This window comes from Elephantulus edwardii, unplaced genomic scaffold (genome assembly GCF_000299155.1).
Source record: "Elephantulus edwardii isolate Elephantulus edwardi_28Jun2011 unplaced genomic scaffold, EleEdw1.0 scaffold00021, whole genome shotgun sequence".
Taxonomy (NCBI): Eukaryota; Metazoa; Chordata; class Mammalia; order Macroscelidea; family Macroscelididae; genus Elephantulus; species Elephantulus edwardii.
Genome location: NW_006399771.1, coordinates 9,419,700 through 9,445,986, shown reverse-complemented (window position 1 = coordinate 9,445,986; position 26,287 = coordinate 9,419,700). Strand labels below are relative to the sequence as shown.

The following is a 26,287-nucleotide window of genomic DNA, read 5'->3' as shown; positions in this document are numbered from 1 at the left end:
GACTGGTAAACTACTGAGATAAAATTAAAATTCCATTCTTTTCATATCTTACCAAGGATACACATTGTTGTTGTTTTTGTTATGTGCTGTCGAGTCATTTGCGACTCATAGCGACCCTCTGTACAACAGCCCTAAACCCTGCTCTATCCTGTGCCAATCACATTGCCTCTGACACACCCATCCCGATTACCCCAGTCACTGAATCAATCCATCTCATAGAGGGTCTTCCCCTCGTGCGCCATCCCTCCACCCTCCCAAGCATGATGTACCTCTCTAAGGACCAGTCTCTCCTCACAGCATGGCCAAAGCATGTCAGACGAAGCCCCAGAATCCTTGCCTCCAAGGGGTAGCCTGGTTTAACCCTCTCTAGGATGGATCTGTTTGTTTTCTTGGCAGTCCATGGAACATTCAATACTCTTCTCCAGCACCACAGCTCAAAGGCGTCAATTCTCCTTCTATCCTCCCTAGTCATTTTCCAACTCTCTGATGCATAACAAGTGATTGCAAAGACCATGGCCTGTACCAGGTGCACCTTAGTCTCCAGAGAGACACCGTTGCTCTTGAGTACGTTAGAGAGGTCCCTTACCCATCGCAAAGGCATTTGACTGTGTGGATCATAACAAACTGTGGCTGACTCTGAGAAGAATGGGAATCCCAGAACATTTAATCGTGCTAATGCGAAATCTATACTTGGACCAAGAGGCAGTCGTCAAAACAGAGCAGAGCAACACTGCATGGTTCAAAATTGGGAAGGGTGTATGCCAGGAATGTGTCCTATCTCCATACCTTTTCAACCTGTATGCAGAGCAGATTATCCGAGAGGCTGGGCTCTATGAGGAGAAGTGTGGCGTTAGGATTGGTGGAAGATCTATCAACAATCTGTGTTATGCAGATGATACAACCCTGCTCGCTGAAACTAAGGAGGATACACATTACCAGCTTGATATATTACAATGATTTTTAACATGATCACTGAGCTGAACTAGAATTTGACAGGTTTCTATACAATACAATTACTCCACACAGGAAAAAGTCACAATAAAAAAGCTCATATTTAAGAGATGAGGAATTATATTCCTTCCTCTTTGGGGCAGAGCAACCATATCAATTTCTTGAAATTTGTATGCACAAGGGATTTGTCTTTGTCTCTGCTTATTGTATCATTAATATAAGTACGGATTCAGAGATGTTTATAGCATACTTTGGTATATTATTTGGTAATACTGTTTGATAGTATTTATTTTGTTACTCTAATTGTTTGGGGGAGCTCTCATGGCTTGGTGGTTAGGAGTTGTGCTGCCAGCCCAGAGGCACACAGTTCAAATTCACCACCAGCTCTGCAAGGGAGAGGTGAGCCGTTTCCTCTCTTGACATTTACTGCTTCTGAAAACCTGCTGGAGGGTCAACCATGAGTTGGTTCAAACTCAACAGTACATAACAACAATAATTGCTTTAAAAACGAAATGCTTTTAGTTGGCTTCTGGCTCTGACATTACACCTCAATGGTTGTATGTGAATGTGTGTGTTTGTGCACATATACATGGGTATACTTGAGTGTTTCCCTGCTTTCTGACCCTGCAACAGGCTTCTGGCTTACTTTATACCGTTTCTGTTCAAGTGTTCAACTTGGCCATTTCTCCAAACAACAATGGGGTTTTTTAACTAGAAAAAAAAAGGATTAATATCTATCAGCAAGTCTGTGGATGATGGGCAAGTTTTTTTCTATAACCACAGTCTTTCTTTTCCTTTTTTTATTGGGTTTCATGCAGTCAATCATATACATTGTGTTTATACAATTAATTACTGTTGCTCAGTGTCTTTTATCACACCTTCTCATGAAATTTCCATTGTGCCTTGCATATTCATTCACTGCCCAAATATGTCTGCTAGGGATAGTGGTAAGGGATCCCACCACCAATGCAAAGATAAGCTTTTAGAATCCACAGGCTGCTCCACAGAAGAAAGATGGAAGGTCTCCTCCCCTGGTCTTTACTGCTTCTAAAAACCTGCTGGAAGGTCAGCTCTGGGTCTGTTCTGACTGGAGGGTATACAACAGCCCCCTTCTTTCTCCTCCTTTGTCCTCTTCTCCCTTTACTTTTGAGCACTTACACATATCTTACTCCTGTTCGCAAATGACAGTCCTCATATTGTCCACCAGTCACCTCTTCCCATGTTGATCCTGCTTTGTTTTGATCTTTTACAGTGTTCATTGTCTGTGCATTCTATTTATTCTCTTCTCCAGCTCCTACCACCTCCTCAGAGTTATATCCCAGTTTTCTCAGTTATGGTCTAAGGCAATATTTGTCCTTTTGTGGCTGAGTGATTTAGCTTAGCATAATGTCCCTTAGATTTGCCCATGTTGTGTAGTATTTTGTAAATATTTCCTTGATCTTTAGTGCTACAAAGTATTCGAATGTATGAATCTACCACAGTTTCTGTATCCATTCATTTGTTGATAGACATTTGGGATATATCCATCTTCTTACTATTATGAATAATGCTGTGACAAGAATAGGTATACATACCTGTATTTATGCCCCAGATCTAATTTACTGAGGCTCAATGTCAAGAAGACAAAGATTCTCACCACTGGACCAATTGGTAGCATCAGGATGGATGGTGAAGAGATTGAGATTGTACACAGCTTTAGTTTGCTTGGCTCCACAGTCAACAGTCTTGGCACCAGCAGCCAGGAAATTAAAAGGCGCATTGCCATGGGAGAGTCTGCTGTTAGGGACCTCTCCAAAGTGCTGAAGAGCAATGGTGTCTCTCTGGAGACTAAGGTGCGTCTGATACAGGCCATGGTCTTCGCAATCACCTGTTATGCATCAGAGAGTTGGACAATGACTAGGAAGGACAGAAGGAGAATTGATGCCTTTGAGCTGTGGTGCAGGAGAAGAGTATTGAATGTACCATGGACTGCCAAGAAAACAAACAGATTCATCTTGGAGAGGATTAAACCAAGCTACTCCTTGGAGGCAAGGATTCTGGGGCTTTGTTTGACATACTTTGTGCATGTTGCAAGGAGGGACAGGTCCTTGGATAGGGACATCATGCTTGGGAGGGTGGAGGGACAGCGCAGGAGGGGAAGACCCTCTATGAGGTGGATTGATTCAGTGACTGGGGTAATCGGGATGGGTGTGTCAGAGGCAGTGCAATTGGCACAGGATAGAGCAGGGTTTAGGGCTGTTGTACATAGGGTTGCTATGAGTCGCAAACGACTCGACGGCACATAACAACAACAACAACAACAACATATTCCCAATAGCAGTATATACACTGTAGGGGACTTTGGTGACCATGTGGTAACGAGTTGTGCTGGCAACCCAAAAGTATGCAATTTGAACCCACTAGCTGCACCACAGAATAAAAATGGTTAATCTCCTTCCGTGCAATTAACTGACTCTGAAAACCTGTTGGAGGGTCAGCTACGGGTTATTTCTGGCTTGACAGTGCACAACAACAACCACATATTCCTAGTAGTGGAATAGCTGAGTTATGTGGAATTTCTGTATTCATCTTTTTGAGGAAATGCCAAACTGCTTTCCATAGAATCTAGTCTTTGTTGATGAAAACCTTTCTTAGAAAGACATAATGCAGTATTGTTTTTGTTGTTACATGCCGTCGAATCTCCTGGGACTCATAGTGACCCTATGTATCCTGCCCTGTCCTGAGCTAGTCTCACTCACTCTGACACACCTATCCCCATTGTAGCAGTTACTGTATCAATTCATCACATCTGTGTCTTCCTCTCCTGTGCTGTACCTTCACCTATCCAAGCATGATGACCTCCAAGATAGGTTGCTGCTGGCCACATGCCCAAAGTATGAGAGATGGAGCTTCAAAATCGTAGCTTCCAAGGAGAAACTTGGTTTCACCATCTCTAAGGCATCTCTATTTGATATGGGGGTGGGGGGAACCTATCCATATATTTTTATTTTGTTATGCTCTTTCAAATCAGTTCTGACTTATAGTAACAATAGCTAGGACAGAATATTACTGCCCTGTCATGCTGGATAGAGGGATAGCACAAGAGAGGAAGACCCTAGATAAGATGGATTGACACAGCTCAGGTAATGGGATTAGTTGTGTTGGTGACAGTGAGAATGGTTTAGGATAGGATACGGTTAAGAGCTATTGTGTATAGGGTCGCTTTGATTCACAGGCAACCTGACAGCTCCTAACAACTACAACTGTGGGTTTCCTAAGCTGCAATATTTACAGGAGCACATGGCTAGTTCTTTTTTTTTTGCAGAGCATTTGAAGGGTTCAATTCATTGGCCTTTCAGTCAGCAAGCCATAACTTAATCGTGTGCCACTGTTGTTAAGTGCTATTAAGTTGAGAATGATTTATAGCAAGCCTACGAACAATAGATCTAAACTCTGTCTAACATTTGCCATTTTCATCATCCTGACACATCTCAGTCCTTTGTCACACATACTGAATAAATCTATCTCATTTTGGTTCTTTCTCTCCTATGCTGTTACTCAACTTTTCCAAGCATGATGTAATTTTCTAAGGAATAGCCTCCCCTAACAACATGTCCAATGATATTTCCACAAATGTAAATGATCTGATTCCTGTGCATCCCAAGAAGACTAAGATTTTTACCATGGGCCAATTGGCAGCACCATGATAAATGGAGAAGAGATTGAGGTTGCTAACAATTACAATTTGTTCAGCTCCACAATTAACCCCTGGCATCAGCAGTCAGGAAATCAAAAGATGAATTGCACTTAGAAAATCTGCTGTCATGGACCTCTCCAGAGTGCTGAAAAGCAACAATGTCAGTCTAGAGATTAAGGTATGCCTAATCCAGGCCATGGTCATCGCAATTACTTGCAGTGCATCAGACATCTGGGCAGTGACTAAGGATGACAGAAGAATAGATGCCTTCTATTCTGGTGCTGAAGAAAAGTCTTAAACATACCATGGACTGCCAAGAAAACAAATCGGTCTGTCCTGGAGAGCGTGAAATCAAGTTTTTCCTTGGATTCTAGGATTTTGAAACCCTATCTCATATACTTGGGAACTTGGCCAGGAGCGACTAGTCTTTGGAGAAGGACATCATGCTTGGAAGGGTAGAGGAAAGCACAGGAGAGGAAGACCCCTGATGAGACTGATTGATATAGTATCTGGGGCAATGGGAGCTGTTGTGTCGGAATTAGTGAAATTGGCTCAGGACAAGAAAGGGTTCGGAGCTGCTGTATGTAGGGTTGCTGTACGTCACAGACAACTCAATGGCACAGAACTACAGAAAACTACTATATTGTTTGTTTTTTAATTAAAGACTCTTTTAGGAGTCAGCAAGATCTTGGGGACGGTCTTTGTATTTAAAAGTGGGTTGTTATTATATTTTGAAGGAATGTTCTTCTAAGTAGTACAGAATTCTTCTGTCAATATGTTGTACTGAGGTATACTGAGCTTGCTGTGATGCTGAACCATGTGTCATTGGAATGTCAAATGCCATAATGCTTACCCATGGTGGATAGTGTTTGGTGGCGCTCCCAATTCAAGACAAGTTTGGAGGCAGGAATGGCATGCACTTCTTAAACAACATGCATCTGGAAACTCCGTGAACTTTGATAAATGCTAATAGTTATAGAAAGGCTTCAGGTTTTTTGTTCATAGGGTTGCTATGAGTTATGCTAGATTCAACAGCAATTAACAACAACAACAGTGATAGACTCAAGGCCATGTTTGGACTTTCATGGACTTACTTTAATTTTCTTCAACTTTAATATGAACTTACCTTGAGTAATGATGATCTTTTCTACATTCACTACCTGTTCTGGTTTTGACTACTGATATTGAGCCTCTCCAGTGAGTCTTTGTACAGAAATAGTCAGTCGATTCCTGTGTAGTCCATCCAGTATAATCCATGTGTGGAGATGCTGTCTGTGTTTCTTAAAGTATTTTCTATGTATGAATAAATCAGTTAATGTATAAAATTCAGTCGTTCTGTCCCCATCCTCATTTCTCTGCCCACGTCTGTAATTTCCAACTACCAGACTTCTTTGTTTCCAACTTTTGCATTCTACTCAACCAATTTTTATTAATGCATCTTGACTGCATGTTTATGCATTAAATTTTCATCAACAAACTTGAATTTGAAGCTGATTGATGAAACAGCTACAGGTTTAGCTGGGTATGTTATGATTCCTTCTGATGTATATTTTTAACTCAGAGGAGGTAGAGAATGTTTCATGAGAGCCATCACTAAATCCTCACTAACTTGAGTTGGGTTGGAGATTTTGGTTTGTTTATTTTAATTCCCTTAAACTTTGTCCATGAAGATTGGATCCGCATATCTGTTAAATCTCTTATCTTTTTATGTGACACACATTGAGATTCTTAAATGTATGTTGCTAGTGTAAGTGAAAAACCCACACTTCCCTAGTATTATATAAAAACTAGAAATCACAGTCAAGGAATTGTGGATTCATGGGGACCTTGTGTATAAAGTTTTTGGTGCATGACCTTTCAGAAGTAGATTTCCTTGGTCTTCGTTTGTCAGTGCTTCTTGGTGGATCCAAATTTTGGACTTTCTGTGTGGTAACTATTTGCAAGGAATGCTGCCTTCGGTATGGGTTGTATTTCAATGTCAAAACAACAAAGATTCTTACACTGGACTGATAGGCAGCATCCTGATAGATGAAGAGGAGATTGAAACTGTCAACAGCTTCATCTTGCTTGGATCCACAATTAGTAACCTTGGTACCAGCAGCCAGGAGATGAAAACATTGCACTGGCAAACAGCCAGGAGATGAAAACATTGCACTGGGGAAATCTGCAGTTAGAGACCTTTCTAAATTACTGAGGAGTAATGATGCTAGTTTGAGGACTAGAGTATGTCTGATTCAGGTAATAGTCTTTCTAGTAACTTGTTATGCATCTGAGAGCTGGACAATGAACAAGGATCACCGAAAAAGAATTGATGCCTTTGATCTGTGGTGTTAGAGAGTCACTCTGGGCATCTCATGGACAGCCAAGAGAATGATCAGATAGATAGGTCTTGGAGAGGGTGCAGATGGAGAGCTCTTTGTAGGCAAGAATGATGAGACTTTGACTCAGATACTTTGGGCATGTTACTAGGAGGGGCTGTTCCTTGGAGAGGTACTTGATGCTGGGAAGGAGAGGAAGACCCTTTACTGGGTGGATTGACACAGTGACAGACACATTTGGCCCTCACAGAACAGTGGTCAAAGTGTCCAACTGGTAAGTAAAACATAGCTGGTTTGAACCCATCAACTACTTCCTGGAAAAGTATGTGGAGGTATGCTTACATCAACATTTATAACTTTGCAAATCTTATAGTGAAGTTCTCTGTCCTATCGAAATCACTGAATTGGAATGGACTTGCTGGTGTTGGGTTTAGTGTGGTTTTGGTACCAAATAACAACTATTTTAGAGTAAGGGCATCTAAGAGAAATCCTAAATTATAGATGAAAAGAAGGCTTATGACTTCAGTGATGAATGGTGGATATAAAAGAGAGGGTAATAGGTTTTTGTTATGTCTGGATAGCTTTTTCTCAGTTATTCTTATAACATTCAGATAGTGATTTTTATCTACTTTATTATTACAAGTCTTTATCGTTGCCAAGGGCTTAATTTAGAATTAAATGAGCCTTATACTCAAGTAATTTATTTTCATTAGTTAGCCAAAATGTGAACCTCATCATTGTTTCAATACTCTGGGGCAGGATGTTTACGTTTTTCTTTCATTGAGTCTAAATATCCTTTTTTTTTTTTTAATATTACTTGTGTCCCTCAAGTGCTATGATCAGAAGACAGTTTTGAAGCTGACCACTCTTTGAAGGGCAGTGTTTTGTGATCAGTAGAAAAGGACATCTCAACATTGGTATTTGCTTCACTCTTGTGTTTGTGGGTTAATTTTTTCCCCTTTAGTTAGAAACTCACTTACATAGAATAATATACTGGATGACTTCTATTAATGTGTTACCTCCAACTGGTATAGTCTCCTGTTTCACTTTTTCTTTATACTTCAAATGTGGGATGGTGAGGAACTTGATGTTTTGTGATGAATTTCCCATATTACGGTATTAATCTAGAACTATACTCTTTTGAATCTATTTATATATTTATATGATAAAAGACAAAACGTAAAATTGCCAGCCGTGAACATAATCATCTTGAATGCTTTCCCTTCTGTGATTTCTTATGACTACGAGGGAAAGTTCCCTTTAAAATTCTGTCATTAGAAATCAGTATTATTTTGTCTTTCGCTTAACAAAATGCAGATTAGAGATGATTTTTCTTTTTATGTTGATGGGCAATCATAAAGAGACTGGGGCTGTTTGTAATATTTTTAACTAAAGTAAGATTTATAAAGCATATCTGTATCATTTTCCCTTCACTGTATCCACCAGTTTGTCATATTGTGGCGGCTACATGTCACTGCGATGCTAGAAGGCTATGCCACCAGTATTTCCAGTAATAATAGGATCACACATGTTGGTATCTTGATACCTCCCACATCTCATCTGGTCTTCACTCACTAGCATTCAAGGCCTCAAGCCTGTTCCTGATATGGTTTCAGGTGGGATAAACTCAAGGTCAAACAACTTTAGGTTTTATTTCCTTTTCTTTTGTTTCAGTTTGAACTTGCCAGCTTTGGAACTAACTACTTTGGAAAGCCATTTCCTTAGGAAAATATTCTTTTAGATCATATGTTTGTATGTGCTGTTGAGTCAGAAATGTCCAGTGGATTTTCAGAATCACACAAGAAGAGATTGCTCTTCTTCCTCCCATGGAGAAGCTGGTAGATTAAATCACCTTAACCTATGGGTTGGCAGTGGAACATCTTACCAATGTGCCACCAGAGCTATTTCAAAACATATAGTATCCCTTTTATGTGTCCTTTTCATGAAGAAGATTAAGGTGGGCCTGGAATACAGTGATATGAAGGTAACAAAGCTACATTTCTAGTTATGATGACAAATAAGCTGTTATAAAAATGTGCCTTGTTATTTACTTTCTGATTCTTCATGTGAAGACTAAGTGAATATTTTGTATAACAAGTCTTTAAAATGAGTGTGATGCATTAGATACAATGTGATTCTAAGTTTGTTCATCATTTAGATTAAGAATAACTTGTTTGTATGGCTGTAAATATAAGGATGTTTATATCTATATCAGGACACTGTTTAGACAAGCAAACTGACCACTGAAAACCCTATAGTGTTCTACTTAGTAAGAGACATCTTGTATTTCGATGTAAAGGTTTGTTAAAAAATACATGAATAAATACAGGCTAGCAATTCCTAGGTGAGGTAAAATACTAATATTACTCAATATTTACAAATTATTAATACAACTTTATAATTTCTATCTTGAGTAATATGTGAGTTTTCTCTTAATATTCAATGACTCATATATATATTTATATATTCCATTCATGTTTCTAATATTCTTTGCTTTTTTAAGAAATTATAATATCTAACAATATTCTTCAGTCTTATATGGGCTTCACTTTTCTGATTTTTCTGGTCATATTACTAATCCTACTTTTGATCTGTTTGGTCATATTACTAGCCCTACTTTTATTTTGATCTGTTTCTTTCCTGTGATTGATATTTAGAAGAGGTGATGCAAAAGGAGCAGTTACTACCTAAGAGTGGCTGAATATGACTTCTGTCCACTTCATAAAGGGGGAACTATCTCCATCAATAATATTCTTAGTACTAAACACATAGCTCTGTGGTCAGACATGCCACCCCACCTGCTTCTGCACCTCTTCCTATAAATCTTGGGTCCAAAGTTCATTGCACATAGCTCATACACTTTACTCACAGTTGTGGGGTTTATTAGGGAAATAAATTGGAGAGAGTGGGAGAGGCAAAGATCATCAACAATGCAAGTCCAGGTTTAGTCCATCAGCTCCAAATCAGTTACTCATTTAGTGAAACTCAGGTTCAGCAGCACAAATGCAAGAAGCCTCTGGTTTTCTTAGTTGTCCAGTAAATTTAATCTCAGAGAGGTTAAAAGTCAGCTTTTCCTTTAATCACCCAGCAAGGAGAACCTTTAACGGTGACTCCACCTCTATAGTACCTCTGATTACACCTTACCACAGTCTCTTCACAGAAGTGCTACAGTCTCTTTACCCTCTCTGACCAACATCACCACTGTGACTTCACCATTCCATCCTACAGTGTGGAAAGCACTCTCTCTTATATTGATCCCACAGCTGTTGATTATTTGTAAGACCCATATGTCCACAATTAAGGTAGCTGAAGGAAATGCCCACAATGGGGGCTAACAAAATGGATAGAAAAGCCTATTTTTATGGTTTCTGGCACTAAAAGTGGTTTTTCTTCTTTTTGCTTTCTTTTATTTAAATTTTGGAAATTAATATGTTCTTTATGTTCTTGAACACAGAATATTTCATTACTTACCACATAGATTTCAACTCTTTTGTAACCTGGTCCTTATGATACTCATTTATCACACTGAGAATTAAATTTATCCTAGAAACTCAGATGACAGATAACTTAGGTTTCATTATGATTTATTCAATTTAGGATGAGTAAAATATGACTTCAGAGTCTGTAAAATGAAAATTACAGTTCAACAGCATCTTTATTGGCAATATGTTGCCACTGATTTATGATGATTCTCAATGTCAGCTGCAATGAAATCGTATTTGGACTGAGTGGACCTTGAGATTTGAAAACTGTCCCGTAAGACACTCTGTTTTTTTTTTAACTCACAAAGTCATTTTGTAGACAGTATTTTATAGGCTTCCATGGATTGTTTCTGACTCACAGTGACCCTGTGGACAGAGAAAATCTTACATTCTATTGGTAGACATAATTATTGTTATTGCATGCTTTCAAGTCAAGTATAACTCATAACAACTCTCTGAACAACATATCTGAACCCTGTCCTATCTGTGGGACATCATCATCATCTCTGATGCAATTCAGACCATTTTTGTAGTCACTATTACAATTCGTCTCATTAAGAGTTTTCCTTTCTTTTGCTGACTCTCCAGCTTTCCAAGCGTAATACCTCTTTCCGAAGGGTAGCATCTCCTACAACATGCCTAAAGCTTGTGAGATAGAATGTGAAGCCTTGTCATACTTACCTCCAAGAAACATTCTGGCTGCACATACTCCAGGACATACATGTTTACTCTTTTCAGTCCACTAGATTTTCAGTACTCTTCTCTGACAATGCATCTCAAAGTTGTTCTTCTGTCCTCCACATTCATTCTCTAGCATTAAGATGCATAGCAAATCATTGAAAATACCGTATCCTGAATCAGATGCACTTTAGTCTTAAACCTGATATCATTGTTCCTCCATAATTTGGAGAGGTCCCAAACAACAGTCTTACCCAGTGCAGTACATCTCCTGTCCTCTGACTGCTGTTGTCAATCATTTTGATTGTGCTGTCAAATAAGATGAAATCATTGACAACTTCAATATTTTCCCATCTACATGATATTTCTTATTGGTCAGTTGGTAACACTTTTTTGTCTTTTTTGATAGGATGTACAAATCTGAAAGAACACTGGGATTCCCTCTTAGAAGTGTTTATACCTTGGTTACAAAGTTGTAATCATTTCTGTTATGATCTATTATAGATAATACATAGATAATCTTTAAATTTCTTAGTATTTTAAAAATGAAACCCATTGATGAAACTTACTGAAGCTCCTAATATCAGGTACTTGTTCATTTGACAACTATGTATGTTGGAACGGCTTGATAAGAAAGAAATATTGAGATTAAATTTCATAGTCATGTTACTCGTAATAGTTCAAACAATTTAAATAAATTCTACACATCAGAGCTTTGAGCCTACAGTGTTTTAATTAAACCTGTTTTGGTTTTGAATCTCACTTTCTTATTGACATCTGAATTGTAAAACTGCATGGTATTAGAAGAGAGATTTAGGTTTGTCATAGTCCTACATTTACACATAATTTTTAATATTATACCATGACAAGGCACATCTCAAGAACCTGCATTATGCAGATGACAGAACCTTGCTTGTCAAAACTGAGGAGGATATGAGGCATTTGCTACATAAGATCAAGGACTGCAGCCTTCAGTATGGTTTGAAACTGAACATCAAGAAAACAAAGATTTCTATCATTGGATCAATTGGCAGTATCTTGATAGATGGTAAAGTGATTGGGATTGTTAACAGCTTCACCTTGTTTGGCTCCACAATCAACACTCTTGATACCAGCAGCCAGGAAATCAGGAGACAAATTTCATTGGAAAATCTGATGTCAATGATCTCTCCAGAGTACTGAAGAGCAATGATGTCAGTCTAGAGACTAAGGTGTTCTTAATCCAGGTCATGGTCTTCCCAGTTGCTTGCTATGCATCAGAGAGCTGGACAGTGACTGAGGATGATAGAAGAAGAATTGATGCCTTTGAGTTGTGGTGATGGAGAAGAGTATTGACTATATCATGCACCGCTAAGAGAACAAACAGGTTTTTGCTGAAGAGGGTGAAATCAAGCTGCTTCTTGGAGGCAACAATTTTGAAGCTCTGTCTGGCATACTTTGAGCATGTTGCAAGGATGGACTAGTCCTTGGAGAGGGACGTCAGACCTGGAAGACGGGAGGGACAGCACAAGGGAGGAAGACCCTGGATGAGATGGATTGACTCAGTGACTGGGGTAATGGGAGGAGGTGTGTCAGAGATGATAAAATAGTCACAGTATAGAGCACAAGGGTTCAGAGCTGCTGTACATATGGTCGCTCTGAATTGGATTCAACTCCACAGCACATAACAACAATAAGGCATAAGAAACCTTATAAAGTTAGAATTTCAAATTTGATCAATGCTTTAAACCTTTGAGAACTTAAAATATTATTTTTTGTAACCAACTGATTCAAAATGTTTACCCTTCAAGAGTAGATTTAGCTCTTTGTAAGACTTAATTATTGTTGTAAAAATGAATATGAAACGATCTCATTTCAAAACATTTGTATCTCTTGACCTTAATTATTGTATAAACTGTTTAAATGGGAAACTGTATATAAAATATCTTAAAATGTAAAGTTAGCACATAAATTAATATTTTCATTTGATTGTTATGCACTTTCATTTTTGTGCTTTTAGCATTTAGGGTTTTTGATATAATGTTGTTGTTGCTGTTGTTGTGTGCCATCAGATCACCTGCAATTTGTAGTGACCTTGTGTACAACTGCTCTGAAGCCTGCCCTATCCTGAACCAGTCTCACTAACTCCACCACACCTACCCTCATTATGCCAGTTACAGTATCAATCAGTCAATCTCCTTCAAGGTCTTTCTCTCCTGCGCTGGTCTTCCACCCTTCCAAGCATAATATCCTTCTCCAAGGAAAGAGCCCTCCTGATCACGTGCCCAGATTATGTGGGACAGCATTTCAAAATCCTAGCCTCCAAGGAGAAACTTGAATTTATCTTCTCAAAAATATGCTTGTTTTCTTGGCAGTCCATGGTATATTCAAGACTCTTCTCCAAAACTGTAACTCAAAGTCATTGGTTCTTCTGTAATTCTTAGTCATTGTCCAGCTCTCTGATGCATAGCAAGTAATTGGTCTCTAGACTGACCTCATTGCTTTTCAGTATTCTGAAAAGGTCCTTGCTGGTGAATTTTTCCAGTGTAATTAGACTTTTGATTTCCTGACTGTTGATGCCAGGAGTGTGGATTGTGGAGCCGAGCCAGCTGTAATTGTTAACCACCTCAATCATTTCTCCATTTATCATGCTGCTTCCACTTGGCCCAGTGATGAGAATCTTTGTTTTCTTGAGATTGATCTTCAGTGCATATTGAAGACTACAGTCCTTGACCTTCTCCAGCAAATGTTTTAGGTCCTCCTCAGTTAGAGCAAGCAAGGTTATGTCATCAGTATGCTGTAGGTTTTGATGAGTTTGCCTCTAATCCTGATGCTACATTCCTCCTCATAAAGCCCAGCCTCCTGAAAGATCTGTTCTGCATATAGATTGAAAAGGTATAGAGATAAGTTACCGTTATTTATTTTCATTGTTCATATAATTATTTGTTTTCTCAACATAATAAAAGCTATAAACTTCTTATCATAGCTTTGTTGTTTGTGCTATTGATTTGGGTGCGACTTACCCTATGTATAACAGCTCTGAATCCTGCCCTGTCTTAAGCCAGTCCACTGACTCCAGCACTAATCCCATCACCCCAGTTATTGTGATGGTCCTTCTCATCCTGGGTCTTCCTCTCCAGCGAGTTCCCTCTACCCTTCCTAGCATGTGGTGAGAATGTTTGTCTTCTTGATGTTTAGCTTCAATCCATATTGAAGACTACACTCCTTGCCCTTCTGCAGCAAATGCTTCATTCAAGTCCTCCTCAGTTTCAACAAGCAAGGTTGTGTCATATGCATAGCACAAGTTGTTGATGAGTCTTCCTCCAATCCTGATGTCATATTCCTTTTCTTAGAGCCCAGCCTCTAGGAAGATCTGTTCTGGATATAGATTGAAAAGATATGGACATAAGGTGCATCTCTGGCATACATAGTTCCTGATTTTGAACCATGCAGTGTTTTCTTGCTCTGTTATGATGATTACCTGTTGGTCCAAGTATAGGTTTCATATAAACAAAATCAAATGTTCTGGGATTCCCATTCTTCTCAGAATTAGCCACAGTTTGTTATGATCTACACAGTCAAATGCCTTTGTATAGTTAATGAAACACAGACATTCTTCCGGTACTATCTGTTTTCAGCTAAGATCCATCTAACATTGACTATAATGTCCCTACTGCCATGACCTCTTCTAAATCTAGGCTGCACATTTGGCAGTTCTATGTTGAGTTGTTGTTTGATAATTTCCAGCAGGGTCTTGCTTGAATGTGATATTAATGATATTGTTCGATAATTTCTACACTTTGTTGAATCACCTCTTTTTGAATGGAAATAAATATGTATCTCTTCTAGTCAGTGGGCCAAGTGGTTGTCCTCCAGGGCAGCATCAGTTTGTTAAAATACGTCAATTGGTATGCCATCAATTCCTTGGACCTTGTTTTTTGCCAATTCCTTGAATTACTTCTTTCAATACTATTACCTCTTGATGATATGTTGTTTCATGAAATTCTTCTGTATCAGCCAGTTCTTTTTGGACAATGATTATGTTTACTCCTTTCAATTTTTATAATGCTTCATGGATCAATTAATACTCTGCCCATAGCATCCTTAAGTATTGCAGCTGGAGACATGAATTTATTCTTCAGTTTCTTCAACTTAAGAAATGCATAGCAAGTTCAGCTCTTTTGATATTCTAACTCTAGCTCTTTGGCACATTTCATTATAATACTTTGCTTGTCTTCCCACACTTTCCTTGGAAATCTTCTCTTTAGTTCCTTAGCTTCTTGATTTCTTCGCTTTGCATTGGCTCCTTAGTGCGCTAGTGCAATAGTCAGAGTATCTTCTGTCATCCATCTTGGTCTTTTCTTCCTCTTCTGTCTTTGTTATGACTCTGTGCATTCTTCCTGGATGATATTCTTGATATCTTCCCACAGCTCATCTGGTCTTCGCTCAATAGTGTTCAAGGCCTCAAAGCTGTTTCTCATTTGGTTTTGAAATTCAGGTGGTGTACACTCAAGGTAAAATTTTGGTTCCTGTGGATTTGATTTAACCTTCTTTACCTTTAGTTTGAATTGTATATGAGTAGTTGCTGATCTGTTCCACAGTTAGCACCTGGCCTAGTTTTCACAGCTGATATCGAGATTTTTCTAATGATTCTTTCCTCAGATGTAACCGATCTGATTTCTGTGCATACTATAAAGTGAGATACATGTGTATAGTATGTGTTCATGTTTCTTATAAAAGCTATTTTCAATGAATAAATCATTGTACATAACTCTATCTTCTATCCTCAGCCTTATTTCTCTCATCAAGTCCATATTTTCTGACTATTGATCCTTATTCCCTGTTCCCAACTTTTGCATTCCAGTCACCCATTATTATTAAGGCATCTTGATTGCATGCTCAATCGATTTCTGACTGGAAAAGTTCATAGAGATCTTCTGTTTCCTCCTTTTGGGCTCTGGTTGTTGGTGCGTATAGATGAATTATGGTAGTATTCACTGGACTTCCTTGTATGTATATGATATTATCCTGTCACTACATTGTATTTTAAGATGAATTTAGAAATTACTTTTTTAACAATGAAAGAGATTCCATTTTTCCTCAACTTTCATCTCTGGCAAGTAGATCATATGATTGTCTTATTTAGAATGTCCCATGCCATTATATCCCATTTTGCCAATATCTACTATGTCAATATTTATGCATTCCATTTATTTCTTTACAATGTCCCATTTTCCTATATTCATACCTCTCACATTCAATATTCCAGTTACTAGTGTCTGCATACAGCTGCTCCTCCTCTTTGCATTTCCATATTTGAGAGATCAATCTCGGTTGCCCTAGCTTCTAGTCTACTCTAAGTGTGCTTAGTCTTGATTTTTATATTGATAGAATGCTAAATTTTAAAAAATTACTAGATTTTTATGAAATTTAATGAGTAGAAAATGTAGTTAGAAATCAAAGCTATGCATTATTAAGGCTAGTATTTCTAAAACTTCATCCTTTTGATTTGGTATTGTTCTGAGGATAAAATACTTACATGTGGTTACTTTACAATAATGTCTGTTGCTTGAATGTGAGCTACAATGGGTGAATTTTATTCCATTGGAGGTTTATTCCACATTTTTCTCCCACTCTATTTAGGACCCATCTCTGGTGACCTACTTTTAGTACCTGTGCTGCAATCCCGAAGGCCCACAGTTTGAATCCCCCACTGCTCCATGGGAGATGGATGGGCATTATCTTCCTTTGTGATTTGTTGTTGTTGTTGTATACTACAGAATAGGAGCCAACCCATAGCTGACCTTCCAGTGGGTTTTCAGAGGCAGCTGATGACATGGGAGATTGCTCATCCTTCTCCTACAGAGCAGCTAATGGATTAGAACTGTGTGCCTTTGGGATTGCAGAGCAGATTCTTGCCACTAGGCAAACAGAGCTCCCTCCTGTGTGATTTACTGCCTCTGAAAACACACTGGAGGGCTGCTTTGGGTTGGTTCAGATTCAGTGGCACTCAACAACAACAACAATATTGCAGTCCTGTATCACAGTATGGAAAGCTGTGGTAGCTTATTTATAAAGATCTGCACTGTAGCTCAAAGGCATTTGGTTCTAATCCGTCAGTTCTAATATTCTTTGGCTGCTCCATTTGGACATTTTCCTCTCATGTATTTAACTGATGGCTTCTGAAATCCTATTGGAGGTTCAGCTGTGGATCAGGTCTGACTGCATGGTCCACAGCACCACCACCACATTGTGATCCCTTTTAAAGGAGCCAGATATTATCTCATTCTGGTCATGGAAGCTCATGAAAGTTGACATTAGTATAGTCCATTAGTACTTTGTACTAATTATTTTCATGCCTCTCTGATTTTCTGCACTCTTCACTGAAGACAGGAAGAGATCAGTACTTTTATCTTAGATGATATTAATTTTTGAAGCATGGCCCTAGCTAAGAGCATTAGCTTGAGTGTAGAGATAGGGAGGAGAGCCCAGCTGGTGCTGTGGCCTCCAGTTGCTAGAGATATGGAGAATGTGAGAAGGAATCCTGAGAAGGAACATTTTCTGCATCAATTGTACATGATAGTTAGAGGTGGTTTTAGTAGAAGTTGTACTTGCTCAAGATGTGGCTGTTTGTGAATTTCTTTTAAAGAAAATATCTTGCATATCTTTTATAAGAGCTAGATTTGTTTCCTGAGGTTGCTCTGACAGATTGTCATAGATCTAATGGGAAGTAGGGGAAACTCAAAACAACAACAACAAAACAAAATAGGGAAAAAAATCCCACAACACACCCTGGAAATTTTTTCTCTAATTGTTGTTGAAACTAGAAATTCAGAATCAAGGTATTAAGGTACCATATTCCTTCTTTTTTATGGACCTAAGGAACTATTCTTCTTTGCCTCTTCCAGGCTTCTCAGAGCTATCAGCAGGCTTTGGTAATCCTTAGTTTATAAGCATGTCAGTCCAGTCTCTATCTCCATCTTCACATAGCCTTCTTAACTCTGTGTCTTTCTGTATGTCTTCTTCTCTTCTTCTAAGCATATCAATTATTGGATTTTGTGACACTCCTAAACTAGTGTAACTAAATTTTAACTAATTCTCACCACTGGGCCAATTGGGAGCATCATTTTGGATGATGAAGAGATCAAGATTGTTAACAGTTTTAGTTTGATTGGCTCCATAATCAACACTCATGTACCAGCAGTCAGGAAAACAAGAGACGGGTTGCACTGGGAAAGTCGGCTGTCAGGGACCTCTCCAGCGTCAGGTTGGAGACTAAGGTGCACCTGATCCAGACCATAATCTTTGCATTTGCTTGCTATGTGTCAGCGAGCTGGACAATGACTAGGGACTATAGAGAAAGAATTGATACCTTTGAGCTGTGGTGCTGGAGAAGAGTGTTGAATATACCATGGACTGCTAAGAAAACAAACAGGTTTATTCTGGAGAAGGTGAAACCAGGCCTTGGAGGCAAGGGTTCGAAAGCTTTTTCTGACGTACTTTGGATATGTTACAAGGAGGGACCAGTCTTTGAAGAGGGACATCATGCTTGGGAGGGTGGAGGGATTGCACAGGAGAGGAAGACCCCCGATGAGATTCATTGATTCAGTGACTGGGGGAGTGGGGGTAGATGTGTCAGAGACAATAAGGTTGGCACAGGATAGAACAGGGTTTAGGGCTCTTCTTGTACATAGGGTTGCTTTGAGTCACAGTGACTCAACGGCACATAACAACAACAACAATGTTGTCATTGTTGTTGTTTGTTCTATCAAGTTAGAACCAACGCATAACTGGCCCTCTACTGGGTTTTTAGAGGCAGTAAATGGTTTTGGGAGGAGATTTCCTATTCTCCCACTGAGCAGTTGCTGGATTGGAACCAAATGCCTCTGTGATTACAATGCAGCTTCTTACTACTAGGCAACCAGAGCTCCCTTAATTACATGTGCAGTCTCTATTTTCATTGTAAGGTTTTGGATGAGTATGAATCAAAATCAACCAAGATCATTGCATCGAATCTGACTGACTCATACCTGACTATCCATTGAGTTTCCTAGTCTGTAAATTGAGAAGTAGGGAATCTCCTATGAAGTAGATGGTGGATTGGAATTGCTAGTCATTCATAGTCATGGAGTTAGAAGTGCAACTTCCTGTAGACTATGCCACAGTGATACCAAGCACCATTTGGAACGTTGTTGAGTAAGGCCATTCTAAATCAGTATCCGCACATGAAAGATCAGATTGCCAAGGAATTATTAAGGTTGAATGTGTTATCTTTCTTACTCACCAACTCCCTTCTCATTTTCCTCAGTACTTCAGGACTTAGATTGTTGGAGGAAGGGCAGGCTCTTGTCTGAGTGTTCTAGGCATTAATAGCCCACAAGCTCACTAGCTCTGCTCTCAACTATTTCCTATCTTTTAAAATCCATTATTAGAGTAATTTTTTTAAAGTTGTCATCATTAGGACAAAAATTGGTATTCATGAGCAATCTTTATCTAATATTGCATGTCACTGATGTCAGTGAAAACTTGAAGCAACAGATGAATGCCTGGTTTATAAATTCTGAACAGACACTCGAGATAGTGAAATAGGGACTGACACACACACAGCTAAATGCAGTATCTATCTTACATTTAAAGAGTGTTGTCATATTGCATATATTTTGGCTTGGTTACTTTTGAATTTTCTATAGAATCTAAACTCTAAAATGAAAGGCATTATTAAGTGTCTACTGTACACGCAGAAGAAGGCTAAGTACTTTTACTTTTTTTTTTTCTTCCAACAATTTTAAGAGGGAAACTTTTTCAGTCCATTTGAAGAGGCCAGGAAAGTAAAGCTTTGATATTGATATTTTAGAATAAATAAGAAAATATACAAATTAACATTCCATAGTCAAGATTTGTTTGTTTGGATCCAGTTAAATTTAAAAGGTGATGGAAATAAGATTATTTATTGGAAATACAACGATGTCTTTTAAATTGTTCATTTAAATATATATTTTATCTCTTTAATTTTAGTGAAATAGTCCCATACTGTTCTGATGATATATCTTATTTTCTCCCTCTCCTTTTTTTTTTTCAGGGGAAGAACTTGTCTCTCTTCCTGAGCATTAGTATGTTAACTTTCTGGGGCTCCTCCCTTTTGGGTGCCCGTTTATACTGGATGGGAAATAAACCACCAAGCTTTTCCAACTCTGACAACCCAGCTGCTGATTCAGACAGCCTCCTGGCTCGCACGCTGACCTTCTTCTACTTGCCAACCAAGAACCTCTGGCTGTTGCTATGCCCAGATACCCTCAGTTTTGACTGGTCTATGGATGCTGTGCCTCTGCTCAAAACAATTTGTGATTGGAGAAACCTACACACTGTGGCCTTCTATATGGGACTCCTCCTCCTCGCCTACTATGGTTTGAAGAGCCCAACAATTGAAAAAGAATGCAGTGGGAAAGTTGTAACAAATGGCAAGCAGAATGCAAATGGACATAGCTGCCATTCAGATGTGGAGTACCGGAATTCAGAGATTAAGCCCAGCTTTGCATCCAGAGTAGAAAATGGCATTCAAAACAATGCATCAGGGAGAACACAACTTCCTTCTACTGAGAACATTGTTGTTTTGTCTTTATCTTTGTTAATAATTCCTTTTATTCCTGCCACAAACTTATTTTTCTATGTTGGCTTTGTAATTGCAGAGCGAGTACTGTATATTCCTAGTATGGGCTTCTGCCTTCTGATTACAGTGGGTGCCAGAGCCCTTTATGTCAAAGTCCAAAAGCGGTTTCTCAAGAGCTTGATTTTTTATGCTACAGCTACCTTAATTGTTTTCTATGGACTCAAGACTGCGATCAGGAATGGAGATTGGCAAAATGAGGAAATGCTGTATAGGTCAGGGATAAAAGTAAACCCAGCTAAAGGTAATGTTTTATTTTATGTCTTTAATTTGATACATTGCATCTTGTCTTTTAGAATCTTTGCTCTTGCCTGAAAGCACAATCTTGATGACAAAGACATTCTTTTTTTTATTTGCATGACGATTTGCAAATACTATTGATTTTTCATACAACCATCCATAGACTGATGAATTACCATTGATTAATGGATTAGTATGATTGATTATTACAGTGTCTAACCAGTCCTACTAAAAAGTCCTTTTGATGTATTTTCAATGTGTGTTTATTTTTTTTAAGAAATGAGTGGTGCTATAGAGTCACTGTTTAGAACTGTACCAATATCTTCTACGTCTATAACGTTTAAGGAAGTAGACCGCAAAATCTTTCTCTGCTGGTGAGTTCAGATTACTGACCCTTTGGTTGATAGCTGAATGCTTGAACCACTGTGCTACCAGAATCCTTTTTATTGAAAATAGAGACATATTTTGTTATGCTCTTAACTATGTTAGTCCAAAAGCATTAGAATTCCCATTTAAAAAAATAGTATTATCCTAAGGGTTTAGATCAATATTTCATGACCATTTTATAAAATATGTTATTAATATATCTTTCATTATGTAACAAAATTGGAGTTTCCCCTTTAAGTATTTTTATCTCTTCTGTTTCCCAAGTATCACTTGACAAAAAAACCATCAGACTTAGAATACTGTTTTTCAGTGTTTTGAAGGTAAAGTACCTCTGAATCTTGGAATTGTGTCTGTAGGTGTCAGTATGTACACGTGCAGGTGTTAGGCACCCTTAGCTTTGTGTGGTCTAAATAATCTGATAGCCAGCTCTCATTAAGTGTTACTGAATACCTTAGTGAAATAAATTTTTTACTATACATTTACTAAGGATTAATCATAAATGTGGTAAGTTTTTAAATTTAGTAGAAAAGTATCTTTGCTAATCTCAGAATCTATAGGCATAATAGAAAGTAATAACAGTAATTCACTGTAAAAACTCCCACAATTAATTTTTTTGGTTTAGGGAATTAAACAATGATGAAAGTTGAAGAACGATTGAATGAAAATAAGTGTACACTTTTAGCACAGAAGTAAATCCTAGTAAATAGTGTCAAATAGTCTTATTTTTCATAAGCTATTTTTCAGTCATTTATCCTTTAAATTATGGTTGCTTTTATAGCATTTGAACTGAACCTTTCCACCAAAGATATAAACACCCCAGGCACAAATTTGGGATCCTTGTCTTTTTAGGACAGATTGAGTCAAGAGTTCAGGGAACAACTACACTCTTTTTTCTTAAGCCAGAGAACTAATTGTTGTTACTTGCAGTGCTCACTAGGTTGCAAGTCTTAAGGGAAGTAGAAGCTTTAAATCGAACCAGTGCATACAATACCTCAATTTTCTTTGAAATATCATTACCATGTGCATTTGCTAGCTAGTCAGTGCTGCACAGTTTATTGAATGCCTCACCCAAATCTTGCTATAGAAACTGTTACAATCAGTTTTCACAGAATTCTTTTCACCTAGGGTTTCCTCACAGTTGTAAATGTATGTACACAGAAACAAACAGTGATATCTATTTATTTTTCTTCTGTTTAAAGTATCTGAGTTAAGCAATTCAAACAAAGCAAACAATAGAGTATTTGCATCAAGGATTTGTTTGTGAATGTATTAGATTTATGGGTTAAATTTAAGATTATGCTGCTGTAACAGAGAACAAAGATTACAGTGTCTTAAGTAAAAAGAAAAGCTTTATAGGTGGTTTATTTATCTTTTTTTTTTTTTCAAGTGGCAATCAAAGTTAGTGCACCAGGCTGATAAGATGGCGCCATGAATTTTTTTGATCTACTCCCCATTTCTTTTGTTCCTTTGCCATCTCTGGAGTGTCACCGTGTCCATATGGTTCACGATGACTTTTTATCACATCAACACTTCAGCTAACAGGAAGAGAGGGAGAAAGGGCAAATGGCGGGTACACCATTCCTTTTTCAGAACACATTACAAAAGTTTAAGACACTATGTTTTCGCACATGTAATTGGCCACACCCAACTTCAAGGAAGGACAAGAAATGTTATCTTTAGTCTTGGAAGCCAAGAACCCAGCCATATTTTATTACTTTGAGTAAATGGGGGTGGGAGAGCTGATACCTAAATGCTAGGGGACAAGACCCTGGACTGCTTAGAGTAGGTGACAGCATTTTTTTTTCCATTCTTTTTTCTTTTTTTGGTGGGATGATAGCATTTTGTCAATTACTGTTATTTCCCAGTATTATTGTTACTATCATTTTCTGTTGAGTCAGCACTTGACCCATGGCGACATCTTTTTCTTGAAATGCTGCCCACTAAAGTCAAGTAACAGATTAGATTGCTATGATATATAGAGTATTAATTTTTTTTTGTTTGATTGGGTTTTTTTATATATAAAAAAGAGAGATTTATTAGAGAAAAGTACTTTGAACAGGGTGACAGGGAGGAGCAAAGTGCTGCGAATTTATGAATCCAATATATAGGGCTTTTACTGATAGTTTTCAGAAGCAGATCTTAAATAATCCCAAAGATTATCATGGAATTGAAACTCAGTTCTGGTGGCCTATTGGTAAGGAGCTTTGTTGTCATCCCAAAGGCAGATAGTTCAAATCTATCAGCTGCCCCTCGAAAGAAAGATGTATATTCATCTTCTTAGTGACTTACTGCCTCTGAAAATCACTGGAAAGTCAAATATAAATTCTGATTCAATGATACATAACAACAGCATGCAGCAGTAAGGGAGCTCTGGTGGCTTAATGGTCAGGAGTTGTGCTGCCTACCCAAAGACATACAACTTGAATCCACCAGCTGTTTCTTTCTGAAACCCTGGTAGAGGGTTAGCTATGAGTTGATTTCCACATGATGCACATAACAAGTCCTTAGTCCCTTCCATAAGGAGAGCTGCTAGACTAGGGGACTTTTCAATGGTAATACCATGAGGAGGGAAAGTGGTAGTTAAGCCATTTGTATCTCTTCCAATTTCTGTATTAAAGGCACATAGTATTTTGCACATTGTATTAATTTTAGAATATAATACCACTTGCAATGACAATCACAGTTCTAGGTATTTCGAAGGTATATATATATTAAAACCAAAGTCTTCTTTTCCTTACAGAGTTTGAAACATAATTCAACCCAATTCAGCTGACCCTCCAGTAGGTTTCAGAGGCAACAAATCACACTCGAAGCAATTGCTCATTTTCTGTTCAGGGCCTCTGGTATATTTGAACTGCATGCTTTTGGGTTGCCTTAATACTGAGCGCCAAAAACTCCTTCATGCATAGTAGAAAGTGAAGTATGTAACACTGGGCTACTGATAGACCAAGTACTAAAGGATGCTTTTTAATAAGGGAGAAGAAAATGAAGATTGTACTAGTTTCAGATGCTGTAACTGCCCCATCTGTGACATACACTTCTATTTTGATACAAGGCAAATATCTGTAAATCCAGATTCTTGATTTCATTTTTTTTAATTTATAACATGCCAGTAATTCTGGATGCAATTACTTCCTTAGCAATGAGAAGACTGGCAGCAATCTTCCTTTAGGCAGATTTTTCTGTCTGTTATGTTACTTCAATGAAGCAAAAGTAGAGACCTTTTTCAGCCAGCTTCTCTTAAGATTGTCTGAGATTACCTTTTTTTCATCGTTGGGTTTTTCTGCTCCTCTTTTGAAGGCCTTTGGAAATTTTGGAGTTCTTTAGTCTACCATTCGCTTTAATGAGCTATGATTTTAGGCTTCATGAAGCATTATACATTAAAGCTACTGCCTTCAGCAATTGGTCCTGTGGACAGCTGCCAGTCATTAACTGATTGGATGCAAATGATGATGGGTAAAGCCTGTCAGAGTGACTGTACTGCTAATTTATGGTTTAAGTCTGCAAAGTGGAGAAATGATAGCTGATTTGGACTATGTAAACCACAAGGCCTATCTCATTATGTGGTTGATAATGTCAGGAAAATACTAGACCTAGTTGATTACTGTAGTTTGCTGATTTGACAATAACACTTTGCATTTTTTGTGCTTCAGAAAAAATTTTTCTGTGATGATTGCCATGATGAACAAGCCACATAATATTTAAAAAAGGTTTTTCTGCTTTAGAAAAATGCATTTGAGAAACAACAGTTTGAATACTGTTTGCTTACTTCTTAATTCATCTCAAAGCTATTAAATATATTATCGTACTTTTTGTAGGCTTATCAGCTTTAGGTCTTTATAGAATTTCACATCCTTGACCTCTGTTGCTGTGGCTTTCAGGGAGCCATGCAATTTGAACTCTCACTGTCCAGTCTTTTCTGTGCTTTTAAGGAGGTGGCTTAGTAGTAAGGAGTAATGCTATCAATCCAAAGACAAGTTGTTCAAACAAATCAATGGTAGAAAAAAAGGGCATTCTCTCATACAGTTTACAGACTCTGAAAACCCAGTTGTGGGTCAGCTGTGAGTCCGTTCTGACTTAAGGGCACATAGCAGCACAACAACAACAAACAACTTGTATGGTTTAGAAGCCTTGATGGCTTTGTATGTAATGTATTGGGCACCTAACCTAAAGGTCAAATCTGAGTTGTTCTGCAGGAGAAAAGCAGGCGGTCCTGTGAAGATTTACAGAGAAAACCAGAGGAGGATTGCTGTGAGTCAGAATCTATTTGATTGATGACAGTGGGTTTGGCTTCCATCATTTTACTTCCTCTTTAAATTGATGTATCTTCCAAAGTCTTATTCAATTCCTCCCTTTATTATTGCTTATATGTGTTGTTGGGTGTGAGCTGATTTAGATTTCCTGGATTTAGCTACCAATCATTTTACCTCCTCTTTAAATTGATATATTTTCCAAAGTCTTATTCAAAGCCTCTATTACTGCTTACGTGTGTTGTTGGGTGTGAGCTGATTAGATTTCCTGGATTTAGCTAACAATGAGCTGTGGGCTGGAAGCCTCTTAGTTTAGAGTCAACCAGGATCTGGTGGGCAGGCCTTGTATTTACAAGGCAGTAAGGACCTGGGTCTGGTGTTAATTGTGTTTGGTATGAACATTCTTCTATGTTATACAGTACTGATGTGTGAATTTGCTGTACTGAAGTAACTTAGGGTTGTTGTGATGGTGAATGCTGTGCCACTGGTGTGTCAAATGCCATAATGGTTACCCATCATGGATAATGATTGGTAGAGCTCCCAGATTGATACAGGTTTGGAAGCAGGAATGGCATCCATTTTCTAAACCACATGCCTCTGGAAACTCTATGAACATTGAAAAACAACAATAGTTACGGAATAGGGTTCAGGTCTTTTTTTTT

The 26,287-nt window shown here is 38.2% G+C and overlaps 1 protein-coding gene across 1 annotated transcript in view; it reads left to right on the top strand.

Moving 5' to 3' along the window:
- TMTC2 (transmembrane and tetratricopeptide repeat containing 2) overlaps window positions 1-26,287 on the top strand; it is a 675,945-nt gene that overhangs the window by 303,757 nt on the left and 345,901 nt on the right. The window contains exon 3 of the mRNA XM_006882534.1: window positions 20,164-20,992. Within this exon, the coding sequence (XP_006882596.1) occupies window positions 20,164-20,992 (829 nt within the window). The remainder of the gene's footprint in view (window positions 1-20,163; window positions 20,993-26,287) is intronic.